This window comes from Electrona antarctica (genome assembly GCF_951216825.1).
Source record: "Electrona antarctica genome assembly, chromosome: 7".
Classification (NCBI taxonomy): Eukaryota; Metazoa; Chordata; class Actinopteri; order Myctophiformes; family Myctophidae; genus Electrona; species Electrona antarctica.
This window is the reverse complement of record NC_136812.1, coordinates 23,749,410-23,768,336: the sequence shown is the minus strand read 5'-3', so window position 1 is coordinate 23,768,336 and position 18,927 is coordinate 23,749,410. Positions and strand designations below refer to the sequence as shown.

Genomic DNA, 18,927 nt, shown 5'->3' with positions numbered 1-18,927 from the left:
GTTGTTCCTCTTGAAGCTGTGGCAGAGAAATTCAGTAAATTGTGAGCCCACGCATTTTATTTATGAAATACTTTGTAAAAATGTTGGAATTATTTTAACTGATGATGAGCTGTGACTTAAAACAAAAATTATTTTGAAAAATCTATATATGTTTTTAATGTAGGAAACAAAAAAAGGGATATTTTCTCAGGACCCAAAAAACTGTGTCCATGACCCAAACATGGGTCCCAACTCCAGAGTTCCAACGCACTATTTGGGAACAAATTGATTGTAGACGTGACTGGGCGCTGTAGAGAGTAAGCAAGGAAGAGAGGGGAGGGAACAGTGCGAGTTAAAATTGAGTTGAATCGAGCTCAAGAGTCACAGCGAGTAGTTAAAATGATATTTGAGTGCAAGCCATGTTTATGAGGTGTTAGCATGCTGCATGTAGCATGTTGCTCTTAAAGAGTACAGATTGACAGGTGCTAGTGTTATAAACTAGCACTATAGAGTGCATAAAGTTAAATGAACCTGCCCTAGAGCAGGGGTTCTCAACCCGTGGGTCGCGACCCCTCGGGGGGTCGCCAAATTATTTTGGGGGGTCCCCAAAATATTTTTTAAAAAAAAAGAAAAAAAGAAAAAGTTTTTTTTTAAAATTTTATTTTCACGATTTTTCAAAAATAGCAGATCTACAAGCTCATAGCGCGCCACCGAGTGGCGCGCTATGAGCTTGTAGATCTGCTATTTTTCAATAGCTAAATTATAACAACGCTTAAAACATCAAAAGGGGTTCCCGCCCAAAATGGTTTAAGGTTATTATAGCAGTCAATTTATATTGGGGGTTGGGAGGGGGCGGGGCGGGGGTCCCGAGACATTGCCAAAGCATTAACGGGGGTCCCCGGCCAAAAACGTTGAGAACCCCTGCCCTAGAGGATACTGACCTGGAATCAGCTTCTCCACATACTCCACTACAATTTACCCATTAGTGTGAGACTGGGAGTCACATTGACCCTGTGTGCAACGTGACCTACCTGTGCTAAGGGTTTTTGGTGCTCTTCTGACCTCTAGTGGTAGAGATCAAAACATGCTTCAGCTGTCTAAGGAAAAGGTCTTCAACGTTTTTCAGGCCAGCTGAGATCTCTCTGAGAGAGTGATACAAAGCAATTAAGGACCCCCACTACATAATTATATATTATATTGTAGGCTATACAAACGCCTTCCGTGCAACTTGATAAGAGGGTTTCAAAGCTATTTCACAATATTTAGCTAATTGTTGTTTTAGTCCAGCAGTGGGGGGTGTGGAGTGGGAAATTTGGTATATAGTTTTTTTTATTGGCCTAATATATTGTCTAATATGTGACCATACCATTGTCAAAAAGTCATTTTTGCTTAAGTAGCATGTGACATGTCTAGGGGGTTGTCATGATTCTAAATCCATTCCAAGCATTAGTTTTGCACAAAAAACACTCCTTGGCCTAAAAACGGCCTTAGCCGTCATCAGCACATTTTGGGCACATTATAGGCAAGTGGCTATGGCCATTTTTAGCCCAATGAGTGTTTTTGGTGCAAAACTAAGGCTTGGAATGGGTTCAGAATCATGAAAACCCCATAGTTTGACATGTCACATGCTACATAAAGCATAATGATATTTTAAAAATCTTGCCATAATATAGCTTGTTAATGGTATGGTCACATATATCCCCCTATAAAAAAAGCAGATTCATCATGTAGGCCTATAGCCTATAGAGAATATTTTAGGCCCATACAAAAAACCTATACCTGTTGTGTGTAAATTAAATGTTTTTAGTTTGTTTGTTTGTTTACACATGGTCTTTGCTGATAATTATGTTGGATTAATTTTAATGTGTGTTTTCACATACTGTGTTGGAGCCTAAATACAATTTCTGTTTATTTTGTTTGGTTTGATTTTAATGAATGGTACAGCCTTGCTAATTATAATGACGTCATGTCAATCACAGTCAGTGCATGGTTTCTATCAGAGTAATCTAGTAAGAGAGTAGCGACACACTTTGATCTCGCCGCAAAGCGGGGTGCCTATGGGCTATAGTTCCAAACATTGGAACTATCCCATTGACATAGAATGAGCACTTCCATTGTTACAATGGGAGTCAACGCTAGTGTCGCCACTCTCTTACTATTCCACTCGGGTTGCTATATGGTAACAACAGCTCTGGGCATTAATTTGAATCAATTGCACGCGTCTGACTCAGTCAACCCTGTTGAGTCAGCGAGTGTTGCAGTATTGTATGATAGGAAAACAACGTTCCTATCACACAAAAATTAGCTGGCCGCCCTGTATTAACTATGAGTACCCCCTTGGGGTCTCGGGCCCGCTTATTTTGAAGACCCAGGACCATGTTCAATCGAGGGTCCCTGATAATGTCAGTGTTAGTAATAATATATCTCATCCTCCAGATAACTGTGATTTATTCAATAGGGGCCTATCCAGTGAGCCAGGCTGACAGGAAGGTCCTAAACCACCACCATGCACCACATGGAAATGTTAGTAGCCTACAGTTGGAGGCCATCGATATTGTCCTTTTCTTTTTGCTGAGGTTTGCGTGATCTGCGCAAAAGGACAGTTAACCCATTTTGGGCGGGAACCCCTTTTGGTGTTTTAAACATTGTTATAATTTAGCTATTGAAAAATAGCAGATCTACAAGCTCATAGCGCGCCACCGAGTTTAAAATTTTGAGGTCAGGCCTAAATGGGTCTTTAATGATAAGGGACAATATCGGTGGCACCCAACTGTACCACCACAAACAGGAGCCAAATGTCTGCACTTCCTCTAGCCGCCTGTGAGCTGTCACCGCGGGCACGAGACTGACGGCCACCATCTGCCTCGAAGTCAGCCTGTGGTGATATTGACCAAACAAATCTGGCTAATTGCAGCTTACTACAGGTCTATAAGGCAGGAACAAACACATACTGTAAATAAAACGTTTAAGTCTTTAAACAATCCAATATTCTTCTTTATACACTAACATGCACATGGGTTATTACTTATTATGCATGTTGTGTTGTGTTAAAAGGTGATATTTACTAACTTACCAATAATTAGCAGGTGAGATGAAAACCACATAAACCACTAATTATCCATAATGTATAAAACATGGATAAGGGGTCAGGGCAGTCTTTCCGGGGAGGGGTCAGAATAGATTATGGACTATATGGTTATTCGTCTCAACTGCTCATGGTGGCACTGTGTCCCTTTACTTCCAGAATACTGTACAGAGGGAACTGTGAGGTGATGTACAGTACATAAACACTTGGATATATTGTGTGCACATAATTCGTGGCCTGAAGTGTTCGTACAAGAAGGTACGATGGATCCATAATTTCTTGTTGCATACGGCAAATTCCATCTGAATGTCACAGCACAAATCGAAACTCATCAAACCAGCCAACATCTTTCCAAACTTCTGTTGTTCAATTTTGCCTCAGAAAAGACATGCACTCCAGGTGAGTTGTTGGAATCGAACCATGGGGACATGGTTGACTGCAACATAGGCTACTGTATATCTGAGTACATAAGTGACTGCATGATATTAAGTCAGAGATTGACAGCCTGAACTGTGTGTGTGTGTGTGTGTGTGTGTGTGTGTGTGTGTGTGTGTGTGTGTGTGTGTGTGTGTGTGTGTGTGTGTGTGTGTGTGTGTGTGTGTGTGTGTGTGTGTGTGTGTGTGTGTGTGTGTGTGTGTGTGTGTGTGTGTGTGTGTGTGTGTGTGTGTGTGTGTGTGTGTGTGTGTATGTTTGGTATGTGTGTATTAGAGCCTGGTGGACTGTGGGTTCATCCACAGTCTCAGATGACAGAATATCTCCTCTCCTAGTCTCTCATGTTTCACCCAGTTGTCCTCCATGTTGCATAACACCAGGATGACTGTGGTTCAATCACGGCCGTGCGTGTGTGTGCATGTGTTATTTCAGTAACGTTTAGCCTACTGTCATGTATATCTAAAGGCACCATGCCTCTGTACTGTACGTCTGTCTGTACGTACGTCTGTACGGCTGTAATCCACGCAACTCGAGAACCGTTCTCCCCACCGACTTCAAATTCGACACACGCGTTCCCCCCCCCCCCCCCCCCCACGGGGAGAGCAGTGCCCCGGTGTCAAGTCGGTCCGACCCACGGTTGTCCAGAACCACAAAAGGCCTCTGTCCGGGCTCTGGACAGGGTCCATTATGGAGCCGGCCTGTTCTGACATCACAACACTCCATATTTGGGCATGCCTGACACAGAACTCCAACGTCAACACGGTAGCCATTCAGTTGCCGTGGTCAGATGAGTTCGGAGTGTGCATTTTCACTGCATGTTTATTTTAATAATCAATCAATCGATTGTGTTCCAGCTTGGATCATTGAACCTACTTGGTATACTTTTAGTACCATTTTGTCACAATGAAAACTATTTTTTCAAGTTTTAAAAAGAAAACATCACAAGACAAATTGTGAATGATTATATTTTCAATAAATTTGTAGTTATTTGAGAGCCTACTTATCGTGAAGGCCCAGCCAGCAGAGGGCCCCCGGCCGGACCCCCAGGTTGGAAATCACTGGTGTAGAGCAGGGGTTCTCAACGTTTTTTGGCCGGGGACCCCCGGAAATGCTTTGGCAATGTCTCGGGACCCCCGCCCTGCCCCCTCCCGACCCCCAATATAAATTGACTGCTACAATAACCTTAAACCATTTTGGGCGGGAACCCCTTTTGGTGTTTTAAGCATTGTTATAATTTAGCTATTGAAAAATAGCAGATCTACAAGCTCATAGCGCGCCACCGAGTGGCGCGCTACGAGCTTGTAGGTCTTGTAGGTTGTTTTTTTTTTTTTATAATTTGGGGACCCCCTAAAATAATTTGGCGACCCCCCGAGGGGTCGCGACCCACGGGTTGAGAACCCCTGGTGTAGAGAGAAGAAAGGAGCAGGCCTTGTATAGACCCAATTAAGAATAGGTATAGGGTTTAAGTTGTTAACACTGATGCCCTAGAGTGAAAGAATTCTGGGAAGAAGTAAGGAGGGAGATTCAGAAGATATTGTTGATAAATATTGAGCTTGACCCGAAACTGTTTCTATTAGGTCTTTACCCACCTGGCCATAAGATTCAGAGTAGCGAACAAAGATTTCTAGATTTATGTTTACTACAAGCCAAAAGGGCTATAGCTTTATCGTGGAAAAAGATAGGCAAACCCAGTATTGCTCAGTGGTTTAGGGAGCTGTCATTGTGTCTTCCTCTGGAAAGAATCACTTCTTAAAAAAAATAATAAACAAAAGACTTTTGATAAAATATGGGGACGGTTTATCCAATATATTACGGTTAATGATTTATCTTATTTAATGGTGGAAACTGAAAATGTCTAATTGTATTCTCTGCAGCTGTTTGGTCTTGTGGCCATAAGGACTCTGTTGTTGTTACCAGTCTAAGTGCCCTTATTTTAATATACTGTATTTATATGTATGTACTGTATGTTTGTTTTGTTGTTTTTGTTTTGTTGTTTTGTTTTTTAAGTAATTGTATTGTCTGATGTATTATGTATTGTTCTGTTGTATTGTCTGTTTGTACAAAAAAAGAAAAATGCAATAAATATATTGTTAAATAACCCTGTTAACACTGAGAAGCTTGGACCTCACGCACACACACACGCACGCGCGCATGCGCACACACGCACTCACACACACACACAAACGTCTTCAGTTCACACTTTACTGTCTATATGATGAGAACATAACCCTATACGCACAGTTGACATCATATGTGTTGGATTCATGCCGTGGGAGTCATTCCCCCATGGCTGTATGAAGTCCTTTTAGAATGAATAATAGAGAGACAGACAGAGGAATGTCCAAATGCATGTCACCGTCCACCTAGTCTCATGACATGAAAGGACAGACGCTTGATTCTGACTCTGACTATATACCGTAGGTTAGCGGTGAGAACACTTTCTGTAGCCTATATGTCCATGGTTTTCAAACGGTAAATCTCAAACCATAAGTGGGTCACAGTAGGGACTAGGGGGGCCTGGTGGTGATGTGCGATGGCCACAGTAAACCCTTTTTTTGATTGAGTATTGTTTATGTTAGACACAATTTTAAGGTAACCTATGTTTAATTACAGTGCTTGTGTGTGTGATGGTAGCCAATGCAGAAGATGCGATTCCGAGACCGCTGAGCTGAGCTCTTGCCATGATATTGTTGAAGTCTACTCAATACAACATAGACCAGGGGCTCCCAAACATTTGCATGTCAAAGACCCCCAAATTTATACTAATTAGCCCGTGGACCCCCATTTGAAAAGATATGCCATATAGCAGTGATTCTCAACCCGTTTAATTTCAAGGACCCCCAGTTAGACATGCATATTAGTCTACAGACTCCCATTTAATGGTATTTCTATCTCTGGGACCCCAATTTATATTGTAAAATCAATGTTAATTTAACTCTGAGAGTGTACAGGTCCATTTGATTCCATTTGTACACTCTCAGAGTTACAGACGCATAAGGGTCCATTTGGTTCCAAACTATCATTTAGCTGGGGACCCCCAGGAACTCCCTCAAGGACCCCTGGGGGTTTAGCTCGGCGGGAGAAATGTACTTCCCAGCACATACTGTCTAGGCTATTATTGTAGCCTTTACTGAGCTCCATTCTATCCTATCTTGTTGGGGCTATCGGCTGGTGAGTGAGGTGAAAGCCTGTGCCAGATTGTATTACTGGATAGCATGTGGAACGAGAATAAGCATTATGTATTGACTTTGTCTCGCTGTCTTGCATAGTAACCCTGTACTGTACATAGGCCAGACTGTGTTTGTTGTTGGTGGCTTGTCTGATTCTCTTGCAAGGCTGGTGTACCATGCAGGCCAGATCTGATTTTACCTGTCAAATTGTTCTGTGCTAGGATTCTTTCTAGACTTGTCTGTAGCCTACTGATGTTTCACTGTGTCAAAAAATAGCACCAGCTGATAATTATGCCATGATTCTTTGATGGTCTTGATCTAAATCAATTTAATCAATTACCAATCAATTATATTAAAAAAAGAATGGATTTTAATAAAATAATTGATTCGCATAATCTCATTGATCACCTGTGTTTGTAGTGATCATCATTTTTTGCAACACCAGTTGTACATAGAAGTAGAAAATACGGCATATGTGGTCCATCAGACTAATCGATTTAGTAGTTAGACATTGGTTAGACATACAGTAGCATTGGTCCGACTGGATTAAGGTTGGTGAGGGGTGAGTTAAAACGACCGGATTAAGGTTGGTGAGGGGTGCGTTAAAACGACCGGATTAAGGTTCGTGAGGGGAGCGTTAAGGGTTGGGAGAGAGTTAAGGTTAGGTTTAGGTGTGCTACCCGTGCGTTAAGACGACCGGATTAAGGTTGGTGAGGGGAGCGTTAAGGGTTGGGAGAGGGTTAAGGTTAGGTTTAGGTGTGCTACCCGTGCGTTAAGACGACCGGATTAAGGTTGGTGAGGGGAGCGTTAAGGGTTGGGAGAGGTGCAGAACTTAGTTTAGACAGTGCTTGGTTTAGACTAGTCATTGGTTAGACCACTCATTAGTCCTACAACTACAACCTATCTCAAACCCTGAAACCTAACCAGCTCGTACCTCAGACCAGAAACCTAACCTCCCACGGGGCAGCACACCTAAACCTAACCTTAACCCATGTCTAAACAATGACTTATGCACCCCTCCCTAGTACAATGCCCTCAATAGTTCTTGTGAGAAGTAAAATCCTCAGTGTTCATTATGAGAGTATAAGAGAGACATGACTCAGTCATACCAAGATGGGACAAACAGGTTCCTGGTCAATGTACAGTATGTGTGCATTAGTTTCCCAATCAACACCAATGACCTCTTTAGCCTTTCTGCGAGAAAACATGTATTGACTTTCACAGTATTCGTGCTATTTTTAGCTTTCCTCAGCATCATCGCTCAACCACACCTGAGAAGCAAGGTAATTAGGGTGGAGTTCTGGGGATATGAACGGCGGAGCTTTAGGCTTAACAGCTGACAGCTTTCATTCTATGATTGTGGCACAGTGCCAGCGAACCAGGTCAGGTTTTTCCCAGGGATGATGGGACTGCAGCTTGGCGCCAGTCAGTATAGGGTGCCAGATATGGGTCAGACTCAGACTGCCTTCTCCTAAACACCACTTTATTGAGATGGTGGAAAGCTTTGGGGTCAGTGCACTGACCTGAGAAATGTGCAGAAGAAGCAAGTGTCAATTGTGTGTGCATGCATGTCGCAGTTTTCACACGTCCACTCTTGTTTGCTGGACCGGTGTTACCAGTGTAACCCTAGAAGTGCAGTAGCCTACATTTTCTCTCTTCCTCTTGTGGCTATTTCCTTCACCCTATTTCCAACAGTTGTTGTGGTGTCAATAGTAGCCACCTGCTTCCTGTGTTCATTCACTGCACTGTCAAATCCTGAGGGTTAATTTAACTCTGACGGTGTACAGATGGGCCCTTTCTGGCCTATGTGTACATGCTACATGGTTACATGAACGCTCAGGACTTCTCTGTGTGTATTGCGCCTCATGCTGAGTGAGAGGCAAGTCTATATTATATAACCCACTATTGCCTCCTCCTTGCATACTGTATTGTACGTTTTGATATATGCAGAACTGTTGGCACATAATACTGACTGCCATTTGCATCATACTTATATACTTGGTTTATCATTTATTCACCCTTCTGCTGCATGAAGGTATAATCTGGATATCTTAGGTCTTTATTATGTTATTTTATGCACTCTCAGATTCTGTATAATGAATATACCAAAAAAAGAAAAACATTATTTTTTTTGCTACAACATATCTAGACATATACCGCTAACTGTATATTCTGTATAGCATTGGGTTGTTAATTTATTCATACATTGTTTGTTTCTTTTTCTTTTCTCTGTACATTCTTTACTCTGTATATTTCCTATATAATATCCTACCTCAGTAGTACTATCAACCCAGGGAAGGTGCAATTCTAAATCCACTACACCAGTTTATGGGTATAATGATGCTGTCTTTGCACACTATTACTATACTGCATTACTTACCTATAAGTACCTTACCTGCATCATTTAATCTTTTAATCTTTTATTCCTTACTTCTATTATATTTTTGTACCATGTTGGACTTTAGTTGTAGAGCAGTCTTCTACACCAACGTTTCCCTGCTTATATAAATACCCTGTATTGTCACAAATATAAGACGACTCTGATTATAAGACAACCCCCATTTTTCAAGACTAATTTCTGGAAAAAGAACATTGAATGTCAAATAGTCTATAGTCCCTGATTATAATACGACCCTGTTTTTTAGTATATTTCCATTGAAAAAAAACGTAGTCTTATATTCAGGCCAATAGGGTATGTGACAAATAAAGTCTTTCGTTCTTTCAATTTTGAATCCTAGATTCTCTACATTACTCAACATGTGAAGAACCTCAACTGATGGTTTTTCATTAAGAGGTACCCACCAGAACATTTGCATTGAGCAGAAAGCGCAAGTGAGGATCACATGCTACTGTGGATTATGAAAATCATCGTGTCCCCAGTTGGCATGGCAATTATAGTCATCATCTCAGGTCTTGCTAAGTATTGTGAAATTGATTTTCCGTCGACGTAAAGTGCAGAACTCGTTTTTGGGACACAGGCTTTGACCTGGACTTTTGGGTTGTGTAATATTCTGCCAATACTTCTGCTGGGCGAAAACAAGTCAGTTATGAGAACTGTTTGGCATTTGAGGAGGTTCAGAAATACCCACAATGCCTAATGTCTTCAACAGGGGGTTAGTTAAGTTTTACAGGCCTTGCACCTGTCATCCGTTTCCCTGTAGTGGCCATATACACTGATAAGGAAATTAGAAGATTGGGTCAAAGGATCCGGTACGAGAACTTTTACAGGGATGTACCTACAGTTGAAATGTAGTTAACCATTAAATCATTTTAGTGTCCATCCATGGAAACAGTTTGTTCTATTTTATGTGTCTCACTTTTTTCCAGATCATATTTCAATAGCAAATAGTTAAGATTCTGACACCTGGCTGAAAAGCTTTTCAAGTGTCTCAGATGTCACATAGCAATCCCCTAAACCCCCCACCCCACACACACACACATATAACTCCCCAGCCCCCGCCAATCCCCTACCACACACCCGAGCCATCAGCCCTTATCACTGGCCACTTACTTACTGACGTCCATGAGGGACTGGTGGGGGGCTGCACTGTTATTTGGAGGACACCCACCGCTATTCTTAAGCACTCTGCCTTCCTCTGTGGTGCTATAGTCAAAGGAGAAGGTCTGCCAGGTCTGATCTTGTCCTCTGTGCACCTCTCCTGGTGTAGCAGATACCCTGCATTGTAGCATTGTGGAACGTGGTGTTCATCATCATTCCATGCGAGACTGGATGGAACTGAATGGAATCTATGAGAAGAGTTAGTTGTTAAGAGTCCTGCTGGGAAGAAATCAACTGAAGAAGAAAATCAACTGAAGGACTTCCATATGCTGAGGTGACAAGGAGGCAAAAGGAGTTGTGTTACATGCCGTTTGTGAGGGAGGAAACGGACTTCGGGCTCCAGGCGGACATTCACCCATCGCAGCTGCCTGTGTTGCCAAAGCAGTCATGAGTTCCAGCTTGGTCAATTCTTTGGCCAAAGTCTATGACCGTAACCCTCTGCGTGGTCAGAAAGTCGTGGGGAAGAAGCCATCGACCACTGCACCGGAAAAGCCTCACGCATCCTCTGCAAGCATGGCCAGCGACGCCACCCTACACGGCGTGGAGAGCCATATAGACTCCCTGAGCTGTCAGATGGAGCAGCTCCTCAGCATGCAGCAGACCGTTCTCACCCGGCTGGACGGGCTGTCCCAGGACGTGAGTGGGGTCGGTCGCAACCTGGCCTCCTTGCGGGAGGAGATCCAGGGTGATCAGGGCTCAGAGGTGAAGATGGCCTGCAGGGAGCTGCAGGGGGCGGTTCAGGAGACCAGCGAGAAGATGGAGCGACAGGGTCACAGGTTGGATGGGGTGGAGAGGCTGGTGGAGGGCATGCAGCAGGTGATCAGCTTCATCGGGGAGGTGGTGAAAAGCTCCCGGCTGGTGGAGCTACTGTTCAAAGAGCCTGGCAGCAAAGCTGGCAGAACCGGTAGGAAGGTGAGTTTGTATGTGAAAAGTTAAAAGTGTTATACTCTTCTGAAACCTCAGAAGAGTAACATTTAAAAGGTACATTGCAAAGAAATACAGAGAGTGGATTATTGCTCAATGCTTTATGTTGGTGCCACGGCATTAGTTCTGAAATTGGTTAGAAGCCACACATTATACAATAAGCATAATCATAACCATAATGACCTCACACTAAACTAAAGATTTTTGGACTATTGGGGTTTCGGAATAATGGGGCTTATCCCATTTCTGATTCCATATAGTGTGTTTGTTTGTTTGTTTGTTTGTTTGTTTGTTTGTTTGTTTGTTTGTTTGTTTATTTATTTATTTATTTATTTATTTATTTATTTATTTATTTATTTATTTATTTATTTATTTATTTATTTATTTATTTATTTATTTATTTATTTATTTATTTATTTATTTATTTATTTATTTATTTATTTGGTACAAAACATCCAACAGCTGTGCCCTAAATCCTGGATGGTGTGGGATCTAGCTGGGATCTAGCTGTGTCCTCTCTATTGTAATGCTGTCAAAAAAAGTTGCTAATTACATTCCAACTGGACTCGATTCACCCTGTGACCTACAGCATTGTCCTTGTCAGATTTACATTCCATGAAGCCCATGGAAATAAACCTGTCAGTGTCACTGACAAGTGACAAATGATGCTAGGATGTTTCTTCTTAGGACATGAAATGATGCTCAAGTGGCGCATCGTTAAATGTTTTTGCGAGGTTGTAAAGGCTCCATATAGAAACTACTGGTGTTATTGTTATTAATGCTTCCATGTGAAGATGTTCTTTTTTTTAACCACTTAAATCCGATATACTATGGGAGTAACCCAGGGGTATAACCAGTCCCCCTCCTTTTTACCCTCTTCGACAAATATAGCAGATCTACAAGCTCACAACTTGTTGCAACGTATGGCATTGTAATCTTGTAGATCAGCTATGTTCGCTGAATATTCGCCCCCAGAATCGGGAATCGGGACAGAGTGTATTCTATAGACAGGAAATGGAGGGCAGAGAGAATGGGAAAACATGCAAGCCATGACTCTCTGGGCATCAGATTCTCAGGATTATGTGGTTAGTAGTGCATTAACTGGTTGAGCCTACCAGGCACCCGTGCAAATACAGTATATTCGATGTCTATTAATGGCCTATGGAAATATAAGTAGTAGAATACTCCTATAAATAGATACTAATGAGGTATTGGGTTCTGCTTCCGATGTAATCCTCCTGTATGTTATCACAGCAGTTGTGTTTTGGTTTCGGGCCTGTATGGTTTAATAGGGTTAAATGACGTTCTGTTAATACGGTTCTTTATTGTTCACCCACAGACACATGATCTTATCGTACTGTTTGCACCTCTTTTCAGTAGCAGGTTGAGCGTAGAGGGCACAGAATGTCAAAGGGCTCAGATCCTATAGGCTATTTGTCCTGTCAGTTGCAGTGGCCTTGTCTGGATAGGTGACATTGCTGCAGGCAGTGATTGATTACGTGGGCTGGAGCGCTTGCCAGTAAATTCCGGCCACACTTGCATGGCAGCAATAGTTAGTACCTCAATGCATACCTCAACAACTATAGAAAATATACTGTGTGTGTGTGTGTGTGTGTGTGTGTGTGTGTGTGTGTGTGTGTGTGTGTGTGTGTGTGTGTGTGTGTGTGTGTGTGTGTGTGTGTGTGTGTGTGAGATAGGCAATGTTGGAAAGTAACTTATAACGAAGTATGTATATATTTCTTTTTTTGTGTTTTTTCTCATTTTTAAATGAATATTGAAGAGCCACTTCCGGAGTAACTTGCCCAATACTGATGATGGAGTAGGTGACAGTACTAGAGTGATTGGTTACATGTGCTGGAGTACTTGTCAGTAAATTCCTGTCACACTATGCAATGCATGGCAGCAATTATAGTTAGTACCTCAATGCATACCTGAACTACTATAGAAAAAATAAGGGTGCGTGCATGCTTGTCTGTGTCTGTCCATGCGTGTCATGTGTGAGTGTGCATGTCTGTGTCTTAGCACTCATCGGACAGCTATTTTTGAAGTCTGCTGCTGACTCAGCATCTCTTATAGGCCCTATGTGTGTGCCTGGGGACTGGGATAGGGTTATGTAAACAATAAACAACCATATGTCATGTTTATTACTTAAGTGTTAGTGATTTTCTTTTAGAATAGTTCTTGATAGTAGTGAGCTCTAAATAAAGGCATTCGTGAAATTTGGTTCATTCCATTTTGTGTTTATTCAGAATGACCCCACAAGTGTGTTTGTTTGATACCATATGTGGTCTAGTGGAGGGAGAGATGATTGTAGAGCTCTCCATTCTTTCTAGTGAAGACAGAATCTGTCCAGCATAACATGAAACTCTCACTTTGAGCTGTGGCGGCAACTGCACCAACTGCAACAAACACCTTGGACTGACTGTCTATTTGACCATACTTTTTCCACTGGAAATATACGACTCCATAAACAGCCACGGCCCACGGCATATTCTGCTTTATGTGAACAAACTGTGAGTGAGCCCTGAGTGGAATGTAAGGCCTCAAGACAAATGTATGTTACACTTTTAAGCTTGATTTATACTTGGTTGCATGTCAGGGTCGTGTACCGAATATAACAGATCTTCACGCTCACAGTCCATCGCAGTGGCTATAACTCAGGCTTTATTTTAACGTATATCTCATGTATCCACATGATACCCAAAACAAACAATACAGCGTTTATACAGTCGTTATATGATATGCTAATTTGTAAAATGATAGACACTGTAGTCATGGCAGAGACTGAAGTTGGAAAGGCTGTGCCCAGTGCCTGTGTCAGTGCTGATCGTGCTGGCGGTGGCACACGCACCGAACGCACATGCACGTTCATTCGCTGGGAGCGTGATTGCACCCAATATTGTCCGATTGTATCCTGCCTTCTGTTAATCTAATTTATGTTCGTTTCCACTTTTTGTTTTTCAAAACCATAGCAGAAAGACAACAAGGGAAAGGATGGGAAGGATAAAGCCAAAGTAAGCCTGAAAGGCCTGAAGACTCAGAAGAAGAAGAAGGCCCCAGATGCAGCAGGTACAGAATAGTTTCAATGTCCCTTTCACTTTCAAGCGAATCACTGTGCGCGAAGATACACCTTTTATAACTTAGTTCTCAACATTGTGAGCTTGTAGATCTGCTACCGTATTTTCACCAATTGTTTGGCCCAGAATAGGGATGCTATGATTTATGATTCACAGGATTCATTACATTGCATTATGACTTGCAGTAATGCTGAAGATAACGTGATTTCCATATAAGACAAGTAAGACGCGCGAACGCGGGAAGCGAACGCAGCTCGTAAATTGCAATAACAACAATTAGAATAAATTACGTACTTTTTTAAGGTTTTTTTTAAAGTTCTCTCTCTCTTTTTTTTAAAGTGTTTTTTTAAGATTTTTTATTTAAGTAAAGTTTTTTTTAAGTTCTTTTTTTAGTGTGTGTATGTGTGCGTGCATGTGTGTGTGTGTGTGTGTGTGTGTGTGTGTGTGTGTGTGTGTGTGTGTGTGTGTGTGTGTGTGTGTGTTTTGTGTGTGATACAGCTGCGCCCTCTGGTGGCAGGCAGGTGGTGTTACAGCGTGACACACAGACAGACAGACACACACACAGACATGTTCTGCTAGGTCTCACTGCGTTCGCAAACAGTGAAATACAGCTTGGTAACAGGGTTTGCTGTGTGGTCCTCTCTGTTTTGTCCCACCCAACAGATGCATTGCCCCTGACGGAGCCCGAGCTGCAAGACCAGGTGGAGAAGCTCAACAGGCAGAATGCTGAGCGTTCCCAGGGCGGCACAGAGGCAGAGGGCCAGGGGAGACAGGAGGCTGGGGGAGAAGGTAGAGGGGATCTGGCGGAGTTGATCCTGGATACATCGGCCATTGCCCGAACAGAGGAAGCGGAAGTAGTGGGGGAGGAGGCAGAGAAGAGCAAGAGAGCGGACGAAAGCCAGGAGGACGTCTTGACAAAAGAGGAACGTGGGCCCAAAGAAGAGGAGGCAGAGGGAGAGGAGAAGAGGAGAACCACAGGACCAGAGGAAGAGCAGTCTAAAACACAAGAGGTCCTCGGCACTATCCCAGACATTCCCAGTCAGATCTGTGAGACCACTCCTCTACCACAGGAAAGGTACGTACGTAGTTGAAGTAAGTAAGTAGTCTTGGGAAGCTATGGTTACTGACATGTGGCCCATAGTAATAATTAGTTTAGTTAGTTTATTAAAAATGTTACAGTTCATATAGGCTACAGCAGGGGTTCTCAACGTTTTTGGCTGGGGACCCCCGGAAATGCTTTGGCCATGTCTCGCGTACATTTCAGGTAGTTTGGGACCATTACTTATTTATTATTGTGTGTGTGTAATCATAACAACCATGGCATGTTGTGCTGCATAAAATTACAGTTCTGAGGAAGCTGGTGAGATGGGTACTTGCAGCAAGCGCCGTGTCACAGAGGAAGATGTGGTGAAGGATGACCATAAGAAAAGCCGCGTGGACGGCGAGAAAGAGGAGGACGTCGAAGTTCCTGTGGCGGAGGGGGTGGAGAGTCAGGCCGTCCAATCAGATGAAGTGAAGACGGAAGAGGTGGAAGAGTCTACACTGAAGGAATACATTATTGGTAAGTTGTGATGTTTCTGTGGTCCATTTATAGTATAGTATAATATAAATGAGTAAAGCCTATTTCACAATGCAATGTGTTGTGAGCTTGTAGATCAGGATTTTGTGGTGGGCAACATGGCATGCAAAAAGTTTAGACAGCAAGAAATGACTAATGGTTGCAATCTCAAGAGAAATGCAGCATTGCCAGAACTTGAGTATCTTGTAAGCCATTGCCATTACTTTCTGTTTGAAAACGCCAGCTAGACAAAATATTAAGAGACATTGCTAATGACACTGTGGAATCTATTTCAGACTCAGGCCCGCCTCCTTCGGCCCCCTTTGACCATCACATTGTGACCCCCAAACCCCACCAGATAGCCACGTACTACACCATCATCAGAGACGAGATCCTGGGAGGGTGAGTCAAACGGAGCGTTGACAGGCAGGGCCAATTAGGAGAAAGGCCCATGGGTCTTTTCCCTTGGTACACCACACCCTCTTACTGTATGTCCACTGAATGGCTCTCATAACACCCAACTCATTTATTTTTGTGCTGGGCTGCGAAATCCCCCTGTGGTCACTGTGACATACGTACATTCACATGCACATACAGTACACACATACACAACCAGACACATACGGGATAAAACACAAAACTCAATTCTCAATTCCGTCTTATGAAATAAGTGGAAATGTCACACCCTGTGAAGGGGCTACATTGCCCCCCCCCCCCCCTCAAGGGCAGATGATTAGAAATCTCAGGGGGCATTTATGTAATAGCGGCCCCTCTGATGCAACAAGCCAGTGCTAAATCCAGCCCCTCAAACTGGAGATTACTCTTTAGCACGCAAGCACATTGCTCAGATATCCAACATAATGACATAGTAACAAAACCCCCATTATTATATTACTGAGGGACCTTATTGCGGTGTGTGTGTGTGTGTGTGTGTGTGTGTGTGTGTGTGTGTGTGTGTGTGTGTGTGTGTGTGTGTTGTGTGCGTGTGCGTGTGTGTGCGCGCGTGCGCGGAATTGGGATACATGTTGTTCATACAATGTACTTGCCTGAGTGGCCCTTGACATCCCTGAAAGCCCATTGTATGGCATGAGATAATGGTTTATATTGCTCTCTCTACTCTTTGTGTGCAATACTTTACGCCGCCATACGACAAAGTCTAAATCGGGCCTAACACACTGTCCTGTTCATGTGTTTGATATGCTGCTAATAGGGGACGCTTTGGACAAGTCCACAAGTGTGTGGAGAACTCATCTGGACTGACGTTGGCCGCTAAGATCATCAAAGCCAAGAGCCAAAAAGAGAAGGTACTGATCTGCCAATGCAGATAGGGAGGGACATTTTCTTAGCATGCATTTTTAATTAAATTCTTAAATTGTGAAGTTATAAAATATAGCAAACATATCAGACTACATTTCCCAAAAGGAAACCCTTTAACTCAGTCTGGCCAAACCCTGTCTGTATGAATGTTCTGTAATATATTTCAGCGAGATGTTGTGGTAATTTTACTTTTACCCCATTTAATTAATATTGCTAAATAGAATGCCATGAAGACAAGAAACCATTTTAAAAATAGACATACTAACCAACTTGTCAGCCTCTTCATGTCCTCATCCATCTCACTATTGGTCAACATCAGAGTGACGTGAGTTGCGATAGAGATTTGGATTTCCCAGCATACCGCTGTGGCCACACTAATCATCTCAGACATTCACATGGTCATAACCAATCAAAGCCTCAGTGCTCATGTTGCTCTCACTGGTCAGCTGTGGCGCGACTGAAATCATTGACACATTTTGTCAACATTTATTTCATATTTAACTACCTAACCTGTCAGTCAGCAGGTTAAAGGACCACTTCACCACTTTTCAACCTATCTACTGTATCTTCATATAATTGGTCCTCACTAATATGCATGATAAAATAGCACAATGTTTTTCTACTCAGTCTGTGGGCAGTTCAGAAACCCATCCACCAGTGACATCATCGATGGGGAATCCAATCTAATAGAAACTGCAGGCTTTCTATTCCTGAAAAGTTGCAATGCGAAAATAGAAGACATTGTTCTTACGATAATACAAATCGAAATATATTTAGAAAAGAAAATATATATACATTTTTTAAAGTGCCTAGTGATGATGTCACTGGTGGACGGGGTTCTGAACTGCCCACAGCCGAGCACAGACCAAGTAGAAACAAATGGTGGTATTTTATCATGAACATTAGTGAGGAGGACCAATAATATGAAAGTCCTTTAACCACTTAAACCCTATATAATGTGTTAACCCTTAGTTGACCTAGGCCCATCTTTACTTGGTCTTCTCATCTTTTCCCCCGACACCAAATACAATATCATCAGCAAGAATAGCTGATCTAACGATGGGGTATTTTTGCTGAATGTTCACGGCGGCTAGGGTTCATATGGTTAAGTGAGCTGTCTCACTGATCACTGATCACTGTCTGGTGCGTGTCCTCCAGGACGTGGTGAAGAACGAGATCCAGGTGATGAACCAGCTGGACCATGCCAACCTCATTCAGCTCTACGCAGCCTTTGAGTCCCGCACTGACATAATCCTAGTCATGGAATAGTAAGTGTACTGTCTGTGTGTGTGTGCGCGTGCATCTGTGTGCGCCTGCACACGTGTGTTTGTATATTGTGTATACGCTATACATGTGCGTTTTGCAGCTACTTGACTTGTATGGCTGTACCACAGTGTGGACGGAGGAGAGCTGTTTGACCGCATCATTGATGAGAACTACAACCTGACAGAGTTGGACACTGTGCTGTTCATCCGCCAGATCTGCGATGGGCTGCACTACATGCACAAGATGTACATCCTGCACCTCGACCTCAAGGTAAACGCATTACACCTCAGGATTGTCCTGTTTATATACAAGAAAATAGAGGTTCATTTTCGTGTTCATTCAAAATCCAAATGGTGTTGTAAGCTATAAGTTATATCCTACATTATATTAAAATTGGCTATTGGGAGGGCCATCCTGTATACATGTCAGTCTACATTTACCATACCAAAAGGAAATGCATGGATTAATTCAATCTGACCAGCAATCATAAACAATTAAAGGATCAAAAGCAGAGGCATAGACCACCCCCAGTATCCCTCACAGCAAATCAAATCCTGCTG

General features: G+C 42.7%; 2 protein-coding genes across 3 annotated transcripts in view; both read left to right on the top strand.

The window, feature by feature from the left end:
* Positions 1–18,927, top strand: part of mylk4b (myosin light chain kinase family, member 4b) — a 31,342-nt gene that overhangs the window by 9,278 nt on the left and 3,137 nt on the right. Inside the window, exons 2-8 of one of the 2 annotated variants that reach the window (XM_079506401.1) lie at positions 14,125–14,218; positions 14,890–15,301; positions 15,573–15,787; positions 16,081–16,186; positions 16,995–17,088; positions 18,260–18,369; positions 18,496–18,637. In XM_079506401.1, coding sequence (XP_079362527.1) covers positions 14,125–14,218; positions 14,890–15,301; positions 15,573–15,787; positions 16,081–16,186; positions 16,995–17,088; positions 18,260–18,369; positions 18,496–18,637 — 1,173 coding nt within the window. Of the gene's footprint in view, positions 1–14,121; positions 14,219–14,889; positions 15,302–15,572; positions 15,788–16,080; positions 16,187–16,994; positions 17,089–18,259; positions 18,370–18,495; positions 18,638–18,927 lie in introns of both variants that reach the window. The other variant, XM_079506400.1, reaches the window with a different exon arrangement.
* On the top strand, positions 10,613–13,195 carry LOC306927263 (uncharacterized protein; the record flags this gene model as incomplete). The annotated part of the gene is made up of 2 exons (XM_079506972.1): positions 10,613–11,137; positions 13,172–13,195. The coding sequence occupies 2 exons, from the start codon at positions 10,613–10,615 to the stop codon at positions 13,193–13,195; spliced, it is 549 nt and encodes a 182-aa protein (XP_079363098.1).